Raw genomic sequence first — 17577 nt, 5'->3', positions numbered from 1 at the left:
CTTTTTTTGTAGTATCTTTGTCTGGCTTTGGTATCAGGGTGATGGTGGCCTCTTAGAATGAGTTTGGGAGTGTTCCTTCCTCTGCAGTTTTTTGGAAGAGTTTGAAAAGGATGGGACTCTTCTCTAAATGTTTAATAGAATTCACCTGTGAAGCCATCTGGTCCTGGACTTTTGTTTGTTGGAAGATTTTTAATCAGTTTCAATTTCATTACTTGTGATTGGTCTATTCATGTTTTCTGTATCTTCCTGGTTCAGTCTTGGAAGGTTATACCTTTATAAGAATTTATCCACTTTTTCCAGGTTGTCCATTTTATTGGCATAGAGTTGCTTGTAGTAGTCTCTTAGGATGCTTTGTATTTCTGCAGTGTCCATTGTAATTTCTCCTTTTTCATTTCTAATTTTATTGATTTGAATCCTCTCCCTCTTTTTCTTGATGAGTCTGGCTAAAGATTTATCAATTTTGTTTATCTTCTGAAAGAACCAGCTTTTAGTTTTATTGATCTTTGCTATTGTTTTCTTTGTTTCTGTTTCATTTATTTCTGCTCTGATCTCTATGATTTCTTTCCTTCTGCTAACTTTGGGTTTTGTTTGTTCTTCTTTCTCTAGTTCCTTTAAGTGTAAGTTTAGTTTGTTTATTTGAGACTTTTCTTGTTTCTTGAAGTAGGATTGTATTGTTATAAACTTCCCTCTTAGAACTGCTTTTGCTGCATCCCATAGGTTTTGGATCATCATGTTTTCATTGTCATTTTTCTCTAGGTATTTTTTGATTTCCTCTTTGATTTCTTCAGTGATCTCTTGGTTATTTAGTAACCTATTGTTTAGCCTCCAGGTGTTTGTGTTTTTTTATGTTATTTCCCCCTGTAATTGATTTCTAATCTCATAGCGTTGTGGTCAGAAAAGATGCTTGATATGATTTCAGTTTTCTTAAATTTACTGAGGCTTGATTTGTGACCCAAGATGTGGTCTATCATGGAGAATGTTACGTGTGCACTTGAGAAGAAAGTGTAATCTGCTGTTTTTGGATGGAATATCCTATAAATATCAATTAAATCTATCTGGTCTATTGTGTCATTTAAAGCTTGTGCTTCCTTATTAATTTTCTCTGTGGATGATCTGTCCATTGGTGTAAGTGAGATGTTAAAGTCCCCCACTATTACTGTGTGACTGTCGATTTCCTCTTTTATAGCTGTTAACATGTGCCTTATGTATTGAGGTGCTCCTATGTTCAGTGCATATATATTTATAATTGTTATATCTTCTTCTTGGATTGATCCCTTGATCATTATGTAGTGTCCTTCATTGTCTCTTGTAACATTCTTTATTTTAAAGTCTATTTTGTCTGATATGAGTATAGCTACTCCAGCTTTCTTTTGATTTTCATTTGCATGGAATATCTTTTCCTATCCCCAATTTTTGTCTTTTATGACATTGCCTCTTTTTTTTTTTTTTTTTTAAGAATCTCGGCCAAGTGTTTTACCGAATATTCTCAATTTGGGTTTATCTGTTTCCTTTATTAGATGGTGGCTAAACTGTTGGCAGGTCTGCAGTAAAGTGACTCCTGAACATTTTTGGCAAGCATGCTACAGAGTGGATGTTGTACCCCTCTGAGTGCACCATAGCAGGGAGAACATGGTATCAGTTTTACTCATTATTCATGATTACTTTATCACTAGGTTAAGCTGGTGTCTCTCACATTTCTCCATTGCAGAGATACTCGTTTTCCTTTGTAATAATAGGTAATCTCTGGGAAGCTACTTTGAGACTGTCTTATTCCCCAGTAGTCTTTCACCAATGGTTTTAGCATCCATTGATGATTCTTACTCAAATCAATCATTACTGTAGCTATTGTAACATGATGATTTTCTGTCTCTTTTAGGCCTTGTATGTTTATTAGTTGTCCTTCTCTCGTGAACTCATGATAATCAGGCTTCTGCCTTACCACTCCTACAAAACTGCTGTTGTCAAGGTCACCAATGACTTCCATTTAGTACATCCAATGGACAAGTCTCAGTCCTTATTTTCCTTGGTTTACCAACTATGATTGACAAAATTAATAATTCCCTTCTCCTTGATATACTTTCTTCAGTTGACCTCTGAGAAGCCATAGAATGACTCCGTATCAGTCTCCTTTACTGGTTCTTCTTCAGACTCTAAACTCTAAACATGGAAAAATGTCAGGATTTAGACTTCATACCTCTACCTCTACTGCAATTCAACATGTGACACTTCGGTTCTTCTAGTTGCTCGGGCCCAAAATTCTGGAGTCATGCTTGACTCCTCTTTCTTTTACCCTCTACATCTAATTCATTAGCAAATTCTGTCCACTCTGTTTTTAAAATATACACCAAATCTAGTCACTGCTCACCACTTCCATTGCCCTATCCCTAGTCTGAGCAGCTATCGTGTCTGACCTTGACTACTACAGTACTGTCCTAATCAGACTCCCTGCTTCTACCCTTGCTTGCCTATAGAAATTTTTTCTAAAAAGTTAAATAATGTCACAGAATCCACCTAAGTCAAAATAAAATCCAAAGTTCTTACATAGATTATAGAGCCGTGCATACTCTCTCTCGCCCCTGGCTATTTCTTTGATCTTTTCTTCTGACAGTCTCCTATTTAGTAACTCTATTTGTTATCCCCTTTGCCTGGAAAACTCTTCCCCCAGACAATCCATATGCCTGACTCAACCACTTCATTCAGATCTCAAATGTCATCTTATCAGAGAGTCCCTTTCAGATCATCCTATCTAAAATAAGTCTCCTCTCCCTCACTCTTTGCCCCCTTTCTCTATTTTTCTTCCTAGCCCCTGATGTAGTATATGTTTGTTTTGTGTGTATCATCTGTCTACCTTCACTGGAATATGTGTTCTGTGGCAGGAGGTACTGCTATATCCCCAACCCTGAGAGCAGTGCTTAGCACCTAATAAATATTTACTAATTGGCTGTTGAAATTCCTCTTATCTGTTAATGATAGAAAGAAAATATTTTTTTCCCACTTCTAGTGAAAGTTTTAGCTTTATAACTGCTCTCCTTTTCCTCTTGAAATGTTGTTTACAGTGTTTCAAAGTATACTTTAGCAAAAATATTATTCTTTTGTGTGGGTTGTATAAATTAATGTGTTATTTATAGTTTTGCTGCTTCTTATTCCTAATCCCAATATGTTTCTCCTCAGTGTTTGGATATGATTCCTTAAAAGGCAACTAAAATTCTCATATGTTAGCCTAGTGTTGTTTCTTTTACTATAAATGAAAGTACAAAGTCTTTTGCTGAATCATCCGCATAATGGATTTTAAAGCCCATCAGTACAAGTGTTTATTTTAATGTCCTATTCTCTAGGAAGTCTACCTGTTTTCTACTAGCTTATGAAGAGAGGAGTTCTTGCTTCTTTTATTAACTTGAAAGTAAAAACTAATTACATGTTTATAAGATTTGAGTAAACTAGTAGAAATTGATGGAACTTTTTGACTAACTACCATTTCCAGGTGTTTTTTTATTCTATATGTTTGGTGTCTCTGTGTATCATATATGTGGGATCTAAATAATGGGAGGAAATGTATGTGACTTCAAATCTGACTTTAACAGTCTTGAAAGTGACCAAGATATGTTTCCCTGTTTTAAAGAGTGAGGAAATTTCCTCACCTTTTTTGTGGGTATGGAGATATGTAGGTGTTATTCATAAATGCCCTTATGCTACCATGTCGGTATCACAAACATCAGATGATAGATTTTAGGGCTATTCATTAGGGAGGATATTTAGATGTTAATATTATATATTTCATTGGGTATCTAGAAGTGTTTAGTTTGAAGCATTTTCCTCAAGAATTCTCATAAGCAATTAGCTGTTTCTGTATATAACTAAACAGAGCATCTATTTTAACTGTGGTGAACACTACTTATGACTCTGTTCTCAGAATATTTCAAAAGTTTACATTAATATGTCATGTCATTTTCTTTTCTAAGTTAATATTCAAGAAGAAATATTATGATAGCTAATGTCTTTGAACTTCTAAACACACCTTTCATAACTCACTTTCAAGAAAAACGTTTTGGTGCCTTTTGTTGCTTTTTGTTGCTGACTCATTGACTTGAGCCTAACTAGCATGTGAGGGTTTTGTATATTAAGTAATTTCTGGAGGTCCCTGAGAAATACTCTTGTCCTGAGGTAGGAGGTTGTGTAGTCTGAAGAATCTAGTCTGTGTCTCTGTTGTCTCACTGCATTCATTGGAAGTGAATTTGAAGGATGAGTAGGCATTTTTAAGCAAAGAGGTAGGGTAAAGCAATGTTTTCTAAAGTGGGTTCCTAAAATAGTCCCTAAGGAGAATTAGATAGTCAAAGCAGTCAGTTGTCAGATAATTTTGGGAAACACTGTATTTCTACCATGAGACTCTTTTTTACTCTGCTAATGGGCATTGTGATTCTCTAAAAAATTAGATAATATATGAATTTGCTAAGGCTACCTGATGGAAGCCACTTTGTTTCCCTCCCAATATCTCTTAATATCCTAAGGGGCTAGTGCTCCAAAAACAGTTTGTAATTTCTGGGACAGTGGTATGCATGACAAAGCAAATAATATGTTTAAAACCTCAGAAAAGTGACAGAGCCTGGTGCATTTGGAGAATACCTGGTGGTTCTATCTGACCAAAGAGTGGTGAAAGGGAAGGAGTAAAGAGGCGGCAGGAAGTAAGCTGGGTCAGACAATGACGTCTCAGTGTTTAAAATCTGGTCTGTCAGCCGGGGGCCATTGAAGACTTGCAGGAAGGGGAGTAGCATGAACACATTTGCATTTTTTAAAAAATGGGTACGAAAAGGTGAGAATATAGGACAGAGTGTTTAATTAGAAGACAGTTGCAGTAGTAAAAGTGAGAAATAAAAAGACTGTGAACTGAGGATATGGCTTTGGGCGCAGGATGATGAATAGAGGATGGTGAATAGATGGTGGTACCATTAACAGAGAGAATTCCAGAAAAGAAACAGTTTTCATAATGGAAGATAAGTGAGTTTGGGTTTTGGACATGTTTGGTTTGAGGTCCCTGACTGGCATAAACAGAGATATTAAAGATACAATTGGAAAACCTGATCTAGATCCCATGTAGCGTTCCAGAGAGCAGTGTTAGCTGAATTACAGATTTGGGTGTCTTTGCTATAGATATGGTATTTCAAACCACTAGAGGAGGGAGAGAAAAAAAAACTTCTTTCTAATAAGGAAAGTCTACCCATCCTGTTACTTCAAATTTACTTCCAGGTTCTTCTGTTCTGGGTTTCTGAAAATTATTTTTAATGATCACGTGAATCTGGGAAGCATTCCTTTACCAAGTAAATGCCAAGAACGCTGTGATTATTTTGGCCATTTGGTTGGTTGGTTGGTTGGTTTTTGTTATGTACATTTGTGCATACTCACACACTATAGTTTTTAATTTGCTATTGACCATTACTTTTGCACTTAAAAGTCTAAGCAATGAAGATATGGAAGTATTCATATTTATTGAACTTTGGTTGTGACCAAAAGGAGCACTTGCCCTGAATATACAGTAACCACCCAGATAAGTCCTGAACTACTTTTTTTTACTATGTCAAAGCCATTTATGCACATATGATTCAACTCCAGCACTCTCATTGCATGACAGTTCCCTGAAAAGTTGACTTTAGCATGCCTTTCATGCTGATTTTGGGATTAGAATTAAGTATATTACCAAAATACAAAAGAATGATATTTGATAATGATGAAAATTTCTCTGCTGTCGAAATACAGATGAAACACATATCTATACCACACAGAGGAAACAGCATAGTATATACTAAAATAGAGAAAAGTTCTATTTGTTTTTTCTAAAAAAGACAGTAAACTTTAACAGACAAATATTTAACAGACAAATTGGTAGTCCCATATATATTTGTGTCCTATTCAAAAAAATTTTACTAATACAGATTTGTGATTGCTGGCGTGGTGGATAGGAGCACAGGTCCTGGACTGAGACTGGCGAGATTCAAACCCTGGCTTTAGCATGGAGTAACTATGTGACCAAGGCAAGTTACCTTTTTTTTTTTTCAAATTTATTCATCTGACAATGAAGTAACAGTACCAACCTCATGACAAAAGATTGAAACAATAAATGAAACATGCTTAGCACATAATAATCCTTCAGTTGTGCTAATACCAGCAAATAAGGATATCCATTCAGTGACTTTATTTATATATTAGTGATAAGGATAAATATATATATAAAAAATTATAATTATCTTCCTCAAACATTCTTTAGCTCCTCTCCACCTGATGACTACCTCAGCAGTTCTCTTTATATGGAGTGTCTTTCCTCCTGTTTCCCGTGACCGGATTCTTGTCATTCAGATCTCAGTTTTGTTGCTTGCTCAGTAAGGCTTTTCCTGACCACCTAATCTAAAATATTCACCAAGTCAATTTCAACCACATCATTCTATTTTAATTTTCTGCATATCATTTATCACTTGATTTAATTGTTTGATGTCAAACTCCCTTCTCTGACATATAAGAATCTCCCTTGTTCACCATGGTGTCCTAGCTCCTTGATCAGGGCTAGACATATAATGAGTGCTTAAAAACTTTTGCTAAATTAATAAACTACTCTGTAGAGGTTATAATGAAAGAACCAGAGAATGGGAGGAAGATACAAAATTCCAGTTTAGGAAAAAAAAGGTCAATACCTGTCTTACCCTGCTCTGTGTGTCCGTATATCAGTAAACTCCAACCTCCCAAATGGTGCAGTTTCAGTGCAGCCTTGTTCTTTTAGATCTGTCATCTCTTATGATTTAGTATAAGCCCTGCCACCCACATGTGCAACACCTATTTGGGTCACGGTCCCCATCCCTACCCATGCCTATACCTGGGTTAGTTACCATAATCCTTTTATTTCAACCATCCCTTGCTGCTGAGATCCCAACAGTCTTTACAGTTAGGCTCATGAGGTTTAGGACCATTAGAAAGAGAAAAAGAATAGTAGGGTTGCAATTCAAGACTGCCTTTCAGGTTTGTAGAGGAGTCCCTCTGTAACTTGCAATGAATACTACTGCCTTGAGCTGTTAACTCTTAGGTATAATAACTATTTTCTATTTTGGCTATTGTCATAGTATCCAGCACCATTCCATGTATAGGTAGATGACTTAATAAATACTATTCAGTGATGATAATCCTTACAAGCCCAATTTAAGATGTTGTTCAGATGATCTATAGCTGCATAAATGCACCACAAAACTTAGTGCATTTAAATAACAATTATCTATTTTATTCACAAATCTTCAACTTAGGTAAGACTTGGTGGGAAAGCTTGTTTGTTCATACAGCATCAGCTGGGGAGGCTTGGCTTCCTAAAGCATGGTACTGTCCAAGAGCAAGTGTCTCAAAAGATAGGACATGGAAGCTACCAGAAATGGGCACAGTCTTTCTTCTATATTACACTGGTCAAGTGGTCATAGAGCTCAATTAAAGGGAACAGACACAGATGCCATCTCTTGATGGGAATACTGTATATTAATATAGTGTTAATATTATAAAAGAATATGGAGCCATGTCACCTTAGATATATTCATTTTCATTTTTTTAATCAAAATAAAATATATGAAAAAAATCAAACAAGAAAACCTATGGGTCATATCATAGTAGAAATTAGAATACTATGTATATAAGAGAAGTGATTTTTAGAAAATCACTAGACTCCAGGAAAGTTAACACTCACCATTGCAGGCTACTATCATTTAACCGAAATACAGTGAAACACATCAAATTAGAACTCAAATTGAGGATTACTTGAATGATCTCAAAAGTTAATGAAACTATTAAAATACCTTACTGTTGTTAACTTAAGCCTCCAAAAAAAAGAGAGAGAAGAAATAAATACCTATTTTCTAGAGTTAACTTTTTTGGTTCTAAAGCATTTCAATTTGGTCTTGTGGGCAAGTTGGAAGATATTGTGAAATGTTTTTTTAACTAAATTCCAGGGCAAAGAAACAATTACTTTGTGTGGTATAAATAGCATTTGAATGAAATGAAAATATATGTGTTCAATTAACTCTGGTGTCTGGTATTCTGAAGTCAAAATGTTTTATTCATCTTAGAGAAAAAAAATAGCAGGAATAACAAGTTTTAAATTTTCCACTATTCAGTGTATCTAAGCTCTTTTATAAACAAAACAGAAGTTTTGATTTGGCAAATAATGTGGCTATACTTTCTTCAACTATTGTTCCTCAACTGTGCATCTTGCCTAAGTACTTGTAGTTATTGTTTTTTTAAAAGATGCCCTGGAATTAGATATGGAAGGGTGAAGGTGCATGCTATATTTGTCAGCACCTGCAGTACTATAACGAGAAAGATCATCCCAATCTATTTTCAGTTTTTCCTCCTGGATAATCCGATTTTGCAACAAATTGATGGCTCAACCTCCCCATATCACTTTTCTATAAAATTTAAAAGGTTGCTACAGTTCCAAGGTGAGGAAATGGTCTATTTCTGGAAAGGGTGACACTCGAAGTTCAATTCATTAAACAGAGTGACTTATGAGACCTGCAGATAATGCCTTAGTGCTATATTCCAAAATATTGAAGTTCAGAACTTAAATTGATCCTTTTTACTGGTAAGCCTGCTTTTGGAAATTTTATTTAGAGGAAAACTGAAATAAAATGCATTTTATGACTGATTCTGAAGAATTCACTTTTTTTCCCTGATATAATTGCTAGGGATATCCCTCATTTCCCTGCTAGAAAGTACCTCGTTTCCTTGAACAGGTAAAAGAAAAAAAGGACCAACCCTGAAATTCTGAAATCACAAAGTCATCTACTTAAGAAATGGCAGACCATATTGCAAAGAAGACTGAACCTAAAGTTAGAAATCCTTGGTTAGAGTCCCATGTTCACTGACTACCAGCTGTGTCTTTAAACAAATGCTAAGTTTGAGCAACCTCTTCAGTGCTGTGTCCTCATTTGTAAGACAAGGAACAGGTTGTCCACCTAGCAACCTGAAAATATTGAGGTTAGATGATGTATCAAATGTGCAAGTGCTTAATAAACTGCAGAGCATTATATAAACAATTATCAATCATTTTAGAAGCTTTAAGGAAAGAAGTATGGATTCTTGTAAGTTAGGGCTGTTAAAATGTCATTAAAAATACTGTACAATGTGGTTAGTAAAATACATCTTCTAAGGTCATATATAATGTTTTTGTACTGTTTTAAATTAGGTGTAAATTCATTAAGGACAGAAATCAAGAGATAGACATCTTTGTGACCCTAACATTGTCTAGAACAGTTCTGTGTAGGTCAAGTTAGTTGGTTGATTTGTTGGTTGAATGATTGATTGATAAAGATATTTTATGAGGTCAGTATTCCTCAATTTAGAGAAGAATAAATTGGCTTCTTTTGAATTTTGAATTTCTAATTGATAATTATTGACAACTCATAATATCTATAACAAAACTATCAGAGTGAAAATGCCATCGCACTGTTACAGTATTACTGATTTCATAGACTGCACTGTAGGATGTGTGAATGGGCTGGGGATGGGGGAGAGAGGGAAAAGGTATCCACTGTTGCAAGAGTATTGTCACTCTGGGGTCAGTATGGCTAAGAGGATTAGTGATGCTAGCCTGCAACTGGCTTTAAAAAATGTAAATTCCAACTATTCTAAATTTTCAGTATTTCCAACAAGTCATTTCCAAAATTTAAAATGAGGTTGCCCTAACCTAAAATGTAAACTTTATGTTGCCGCTTAGTTTCATGCTTCTTAGGAGTTTCTTTAGAAATTTTATTTACGCTGTTCTAGTTTTTGGTATAGCTTTAAAGGGCAGCTTTCTTATTCCCTCATTAAAGTTTTTGGAAGCTTTTCCATCCCCAGTTTTAAAATTGTTTCATAGTTGACTTCCTTTTCTATTTCAATACAGTATATTTTCAAATACAGTTGAATTTGTTTTCATACTTAATATGTGCAAAAGTTAACTTACTGCCTTGAAATGCTAAGTCATAATTACAGAGAAATTTCATTCATTAAACTTTTATTAAGCACCTGTTATATGCCTGTCAGTCTCCTAATACTCTATCCATTTAATTGGGCCCAAGTTTATGTAGTTCCAGGAAAAATCATCTGTATCTGTTTCATGCACACAGAAGCAATTTCAGCTAACGGTCCTTTTTGGGTAGTTGGTATAATGAATAATGCCTAGGTAAATCATTTTATAATAAGAAAACTTCTTCAGTAGTTAATAATAACAGGAAATATAATAAATAGTTTGAAAAAGTAACATTTGTCTCTTTTGTCTTTAAAAAAAAAAAAAAACTTATTACAAAAGGAATACATGTCAGTGTAGCCAGGAGTGAGGAATAGGTTTCAAGCGAAGAGAACAAATTTATAAAGCAACTTGACTCACCAGCCACGTTCCACCAGCTGGAACACAGGGGATATATTATGAAAGTAGCAGAAGGTAAGGTCAGCAAATTAACAGGGCGCAGATCATTAAAGGCCTTTGCCAAGAAGTCAGGACTTTTTTCATAAGGCATAAAGGCTTAAATACCTTTAAGCCTTTAAAGGTATTTTAAGCAAGGACAGGTATTTTCCTAGGCAGTTTTGGAAGGGACTTTAGTAATATACTCAAGAAAATCACACTCAGTGATGAGCTATGGCACAGAGACAGAACCTGGTGAGCACAGCATTTCAGGGACTGCCATGGGGGGAGGAGCCTGGGAAGGAGAGTGGGAAGGACAATCCAATAAGGAGACCAAAGGCTTTCTCGTCTAGAACAGCAGAGCTCAAAATGATTCAATGAGCTCAATTTATTCAATTCCATTTTCTTAATTAAATCATTTAATGACATTAGCATCAGTTGAGGTTGAATGCGCCACATAATTTTATGAATAATTCTATCTAATTTGGGGATATACTCTATCCAGAATAAAAATGATGCAGGCTAGCAATATAAAAGAGCATCTTTCGTATGGAATAATGTAAAAATAACAGAGCTGTCTATTCAAAGAGAACTTGTCTCTAAGGAGCTCTAAGCATACATATTAAGTATTAAAGCAAGGCCATGTTTTCTGTACGGCACAGAGAGGCAAGATAACAAGCAATGCCATTTCCCATCTGTCCCTGACAAATTTTCAGTTCTATCTTATGCTCTACCACTTTCCCATTGATCCTCATTTTCAAGCACAAGTGAGCTAATTGCATTTTCTCCCTAAGTATGCCATATCATATCATGCTTTCCCTGCCATTCTACCTGGCAAGTTTCTGTTCCTCCTTAAAGACTCAGCTGAAATGCCCCACACATCTCTGCAAAATCCTCTGTGATGTCTTAGTTAGTTCTTTATCTGCAGTGCACATACCTTTGCACATAATGAACACCCATACCGTCTTCTTAGATACCTTCTTAGCTCCTGAAGGACAGGGACCGTCTTATTCACTTTGAGTTGTGTCCTCGGTACCTGGACAAGTACTGGGCATATAGTAGGAGCTTAGTGACGGTTCCAAGCATGAAAACCATAGCTACCCTGAAGGTGGAGCTTGGCCTTCACTGTCCATTGCCCTATGAAACATGATAAGTGACCATTCATCAGCTTGTCTTAATGTTGTTAATCAGGCCTCTTAAAAACATTAAAAGTTGTGTTTGTCACCTTCCTTCTCACCTGCCAAAGGTTCTATCGGTGCCACCTTGTGTATTCAATTGTCTCACACCTTCTCTACCACCTCTGTACTGCACCCATCACTGTTGAAGAAATTTACTCTTGCTCTCTTGGTTTTATAGCTTTTCAAAGAAAAACATATTTTAAACATCTCTGAACCAGGCTTCCCTGGTGGCACAGTGGTTGAGAGTCCGCCTGCCGATGCAGGGGACACAGGTTCGTGCCCTGGCCCAGGAAGATCCCACATGCCGCGGAGCGGCTGGGCCCGTGAGCCATGGCCGCTGAGCCTGCGTGTCTGGAGCCTGTGCTCCGCAATGGGAGAGGCCACAACAGTGAGAGGCCCGCGTACCGCAAAAAAAAAAATCTCTGAACTATTAGTTTTAGCCCTTTTCTTTGTCTCCATATTTAATTATATTTTTTAAAAATTCACAGAATGTGGGTGGTATACTACATCTCAAAGAAATACTTGGAAAACAAAACAGCAAATAAAGTCTAATATGTATCCAAGCACCCAACCACTTTCCTTTTACCAGTATATTATAATATTCAAGGTACTTTGTTGCTTCAGACTAAGAAAGAGTAAATTAAGAGCTGCCTGATCTTAAGCACAATTTACTAGACTGAACAGGTGTCCTGGCTGCACATGTGCACATTTTCCATCCATGGCTTTTTTTTTTTTTTCTGCTTTTTTTGATGCTTTGAACTGACCAAAGATGCAGATGTCCTAATATGGCTCTTCCTTAGTTTAAAAATTGTCTCCTTTACTTTTTCTTGTACTCTTTTTGGGTAATGCAAACAACATTGAAGTTGTCTAATCAGGTTCCTCCTAACTTGAATTAGACAAGGAGAAGACTCCACTGTAGGAGGATTACATTGCAGGACAAATAAGATCATTTGTATTAAAACATTTGATTCTTGGGTTTTGTTTTTCCATGATGACACCTAAAGAACCATCGTTTTTAGTCAAGTTAAAAATATAGGGACTTCCCTGGTGGCACAGTGGTTAAGAATCCACCTGCCAATGCAGGGAACACAGGTTCAATCCCTGGTCCAGGAAGATCTCACATGCCGCCGGGCAATTAAGCCCGTGCACCACAACTGCTGAGCCTGCGCTCAAGAGCCCATGAGCCACAACTACTGAGCCTGTGTACAACAACTACTGAAGCCCGCGCCTAGAGCCCGTGCTTCAAAACAAGAGAAGCCACAACAATGAAAAGCCCGCGCACCGCGACGAAGAGTAGCCCCCGCTCACCACAACTAGAGAAAGTCCACGCACAGCAACAAAGACCCAACACAGCCAAAAATAAATCAATAAATAAATATGTAAACATTTTTATGCTTGTAAATAGTGTCAGGCACAAGAATGTTGGATATAAATAGAAAGTAGGATTTGGTTTTTAAATGAATATGGTGTCTCAAAATAACACTTTATTACCTTGTTCGATGTGTTTAAGACCCTACTCACTTATAAAACTAGAATGGTGAGGAGGAATGCTTCATTAGAGGCAGTTTTTCCATAAAGCACTGAGGCATCATGCTAGTGTATTTTTAGCCCAACCTGTGAATATGGGCACCTTAATAGTCTCTCTATTTAAACACAAACCTGAAAGGTACCTCTTTGCCTTCAACCTTCATTTAAGCACAGATTCTTCATATGCAAAGAGGCAGGCTTAGCAAGAAAAAAAGATCTTCATCAACATTTGCTTTTGAAACAGACCTAAGAAAGTTAGGTCATTCTAAATATCTAATAGAAGTACAGTACAGAACTTACTATTAGATATTCCATTAAATAAATTTTATTTTCTTATCTCCTTGTTCTTAACAAAAGATAATTTCTTTTGACTTTGTTTTATGAAAATTCTTTGTCTAAGATCTGTTAAGAAATCCACAAACAGAGCAGTCTAAAATGCTTGTGCTCATTTCTTGCCTCGTGGTGGCTCCATTTAATAGCAGCATTTGTGACTCACTCTCCCAAGGGCCTCAAAAGTACTTTTCCTTTTTGCCTTCTGATCCTCCCCTTCTTCCTCCCCTTCCTTGTTCTTATTCTTCTTCCTCCAAATCAAAACTGCACTGCCATAATAAAAATAAATAATTAGGTGGATTTATGACTGAATGGATAGAGGGATGGATAGATAGATAGACGTGTGATAAACCAAGTCTAGTAAGTTGCTAATGGTAGAATCTAGGTGGAGGGTATAGAGCTATTCACTGAATCTTAATTCTTTCAACTTTGCCTTGTGTTTGAAAATTGTCATAATAAAACCTCTTAGGAGTGGCTATCCACTGAAGGTGGGATCACAAGGGCTTTCACTAACTCTGTTTAAATATTTTGCCATTATATTATGAGAGAAAAATGAAAATAATTTTTTTAAAGCTACATGAAACTGACTTCACAAATGAAATCACCAAACGATTGATTTAAATGCTTTTCATGTTTGAAATTCACATTAGGCGATGCTAAATAATTAAGAACACACACAATGATTCAGTTGTATGATGATGACCGCATTGTTACAATAGGAAATTGGTTAAATAAGTTGTGTATAGATAGTTAATAAAATACTATGCAGCCATTAAAACTTGTAGAAACAAATTCATGGGCACAGAAAGATTTATATTATAATGTTTCCTATGCCATCTAGAAAATTATGAACTTATGGGATAGCTGGAAGTACATATATACAGAAATATTACCTATGAATTATGAGATAATGGACTTCTTCTCTCATATAGATCTTTTTAAATCCACATTTTCTATTTTTTCCTAAAAGTTTCCCAGTGTTTTAATTTTAGTAACGTAAGAAAGAAGGAAAACAGAAAAGAAAAAAATCCATGCAATTTTTCTGTGAAAATGGAGTGGGGAAACTTTGTATCTAAATAATTTTTGATCAAGCCAAAAAGATTATCTGGGTTTTTTCTTTTATCTATATCACTGGGAGCTACTGTCTTACATTTTCTTAATCTTGCTCTTATGAACAGTGCATTTGAAATATGTAAAAACAAATAATTTTATGCATTCTTCTGAAGATATTTTAGTGGACTTGACTAGTAGCTTTTGAAAGAAAAGTAAGGATGTTTTCATGCTGCTAGGCCCAAGGCATTTTGTACTTGGAAATGCCCTGTCCTCAATCCCTAATTGCATTAAGTTTCTGTGTCTGACACACTCATGAGGAAAGGAAGTTTCAAAGCAGAAATAAGAAAATCTAATTTATTTCTAAATATAATAACCATTGATATATTTTAAACAATGTGACACCTATGTTCCAAGTGTCCTAACTAGAAGAATTAAGAGATCACGGATGTGCCAGTTAAATAATAAAAATGTTTTTATTATTATAGGTCTCTTTTCTCCAAAGCGATTTAAGCAATGTGCTGAAATTAGGTAATCTTTACACTATGTCTCTGAGAGGGATAGAGGGAAGAGATTATTACTGTTAATTTTTATTCATCCAGTAAACATTTATTGAACACTTTATGACTCTGGAGTTAATGTTTCACTTATTGTTTCCTCTCCTTCAAAGACATTTTTTCATAGATTTCCTGTTAATGACTCTTGAAAGAAAAGTTGGGTAGGAATAAAAGTAAAAAGAAGCAAAATAGAGTTCACCTCTGGGTTCCAGTTCTCTAATCCTCTCGTGGAGGATTACATGGAATGTGTAATCCACTTACATCTGTACCGCTCTTCCTGTAGGCTGCTAGTCTAGTCCACGAGTGCCATCTCAGTCCCCTACAACATATAACGTGTCATTGTCTTCATCTCTTGTCTTTCCCAGGTAAAATGTCCAGTGAACGAGCTTTGAGGAAGCAGCAACAGTTAAACAACCTTGTTTATGTGGTGACAAATCAGGCCAAACCTGGTGACAGAATTGTGGATTTCTGCAGCGGTGGGGTATTCTATATCTCCTTTATTCTCTTTAGCCTTTCCAAGACAATGTGGCTTTACTATACTACATTAAAGGTCATGTTTTTATTTGGCAAGATTATTGTCTCAGAATAAACAAAAGCCTTAGAGACCAAAGTTAACTTGTTTCTTTTTTTTCCTTTTTCAGGGCCATGTTGGGATTGTCCTTGCTCACATGCTGCCGTCATGCCAGGTAAAGTCTGAATAATAGACGAAAGGAAACTACACAATTCAGTTAGCTGAGTCTGGCTTTTTCCTCCTCCTTGAGTTTATAATCATTCACCCAGGTCAAATATGTGGCACAGGCATTTTATATTTCTTTGAACTAAACTTCTAAGATTCAGAATCATAGGGAAGAAGAGTAAGTAGGACCACTACATTTTTTATTTTTTATAAAAGGGCTGTATTTTTAAATAATTTTTAAAAGAAATAATTATTCCACTCAAATAAAATAATTAATGATGAAGCCAGTTTAATTGTCAATATAGTTTTATACTGGAAATACTAGGTTCTGAAACTTGTTGAGCATATTCTTTGGTAGCTTGATTTTTATTCATTGTATCAGAATTGTAACAACATTTTTTAAAGAAAAAGAAACCGCAAATCTACCAACTGATCCACCAAATGCATTTCTCCCCATGTTCTTTTTGTCATTGTTCATGAGGATGCTTATTGCTGCAAATTCTAAAAATTCAAGTACAATTTCAGTCACCTGCTTTCACTCAATCTTATATCATAAATGTTTTTCGCTATTGCAAATAGTTTCAAATATCATCATTAAAATATCACTTAAAATGTGACTGCATAATATGTTTTTAAGTAAATGTACCATAATTTATACGATTGTTGCCACCATTTGTTAGAAGTGTGTGCTGCTTTTAGTCTTCTGTCATATTAAATCATTTCCTCACAGTGACCATCTTTCAGCATAGAAGTCTAGAATCTGATGATTGAACCGGGGCAGATCCTTTGTTTGTGAGCTCTCCGGAAATTACAAAATAATTAAAGTGATTATTCTCAGAAGAAAAAATGTGGAAGAACTCATAGACTAGCCAGAATGATATGTAGCAGAATGATAGAGAGTAGAGAGTATTTTTCTTTATCTTTCTTAGAAAATAAAGAGCAAAATAAATGAGGAATACTGGGAGAAACAGGCAGATGTTCATTTCATCACTAAGGAAAACAACAATTTCATGGTTGGAGTAAGAGGAATAAAGCTCATAGAGCAGAATCCTGGAGATGTAGAGTCAGGCAGGGACATGGTGTCTTTTTTACCCTTCCCAACAGCTCTGGAAACTTAGAAATGTTGAAACTGGAAAAGGGAAATCTTGACTAGAATAAAGCCTGGAAAACCTTTGACCCCAAGTGTCCTCTGTCAGGCTTTTTATACAAAGGGATCCAGGATTTTTCCACAAAGACAAGCATAAGGACAAAATAAGGACCAAACTAGGAATGATAGTGATGAAAGTGACTCAACTTTGCTGCCCACTTTTCTCCATCTAAACCAGTGATGGTCTTCCACCTTCCTTGGCCTGGATTACTGTTAGAAATTCTGAACTGGTTGCCCTGCCTTCTGCCTCTCCCCCACTAGTCCATACTATGCATTGCAGCAACCAGACCTCCTTTCATTGCACATGATCTGGCTCCTGTTACCTCTCCAGCCTGATTCCTACATCCCACACCCTGTCTCCCTACCTCCACCATCACCATCACACACTGTACCCCAGCTATACCAGTTTTTTCAGTTCTTCAAATACACCGTATCTTTCTTACCTTGGGCCTTCATACATGTTTCTCTCTCTGCTAGAAACACACCTTTATTCCCGCAGCTGATTTCTATTCACTCTTCAGGCCTCAGTTAATATGTTACTCTTTCACATTAAATGACTAAAACCTCCCTTAGTCTGCATGCTCTGATAACACATTATATGTATTTCATTAAACACTTACCACTCACTGTATTATAATTGCCTGTTTCACTTATATCACTATATCTAGGAGCTTCAAGAGTTCAAGGACCTTGTTCTTTTTTTTTTTTTTTTT

At 36.0% G+C, this 17577-nt stretch overlaps 1 protein-coding gene across 1 annotated transcript in view; it reads left to right on the top strand.

Annotated features, from left to right (window-relative positions):
* The window catches only part of GSTCD (glutathione S-transferase C-terminal domain containing), a 134326-nt gene that overhangs the window by 86638 nt on the left and 30111 nt on the right, over positions 1-17577 (top strand). The window contains exons 6-7 of the mRNA XM_032633633.1: positions 15407-15522; positions 15683-15727. Coding sequence (XP_032489524.1) covers positions 15407-15522; positions 15683-15727 — 161 coding nt within the window. The remainder of the gene's footprint in view (positions 1-15406; positions 15523-15682; positions 15728-17577) is intronic.

Source organism: Phocoena sinus, chromosome 5 (genome assembly GCF_008692025.1).
Source record: "Phocoena sinus isolate mPhoSin1 chromosome 5, mPhoSin1.pri, whole genome shotgun sequence".
Taxonomy (NCBI): domain Eukaryota; kingdom Metazoa; phylum Chordata; class Mammalia; order Artiodactyla; family Phocoenidae; genus Phocoena; species Phocoena sinus.
This window is presented reverse-complemented; position numbering and strand designations above follow the sequence as displayed.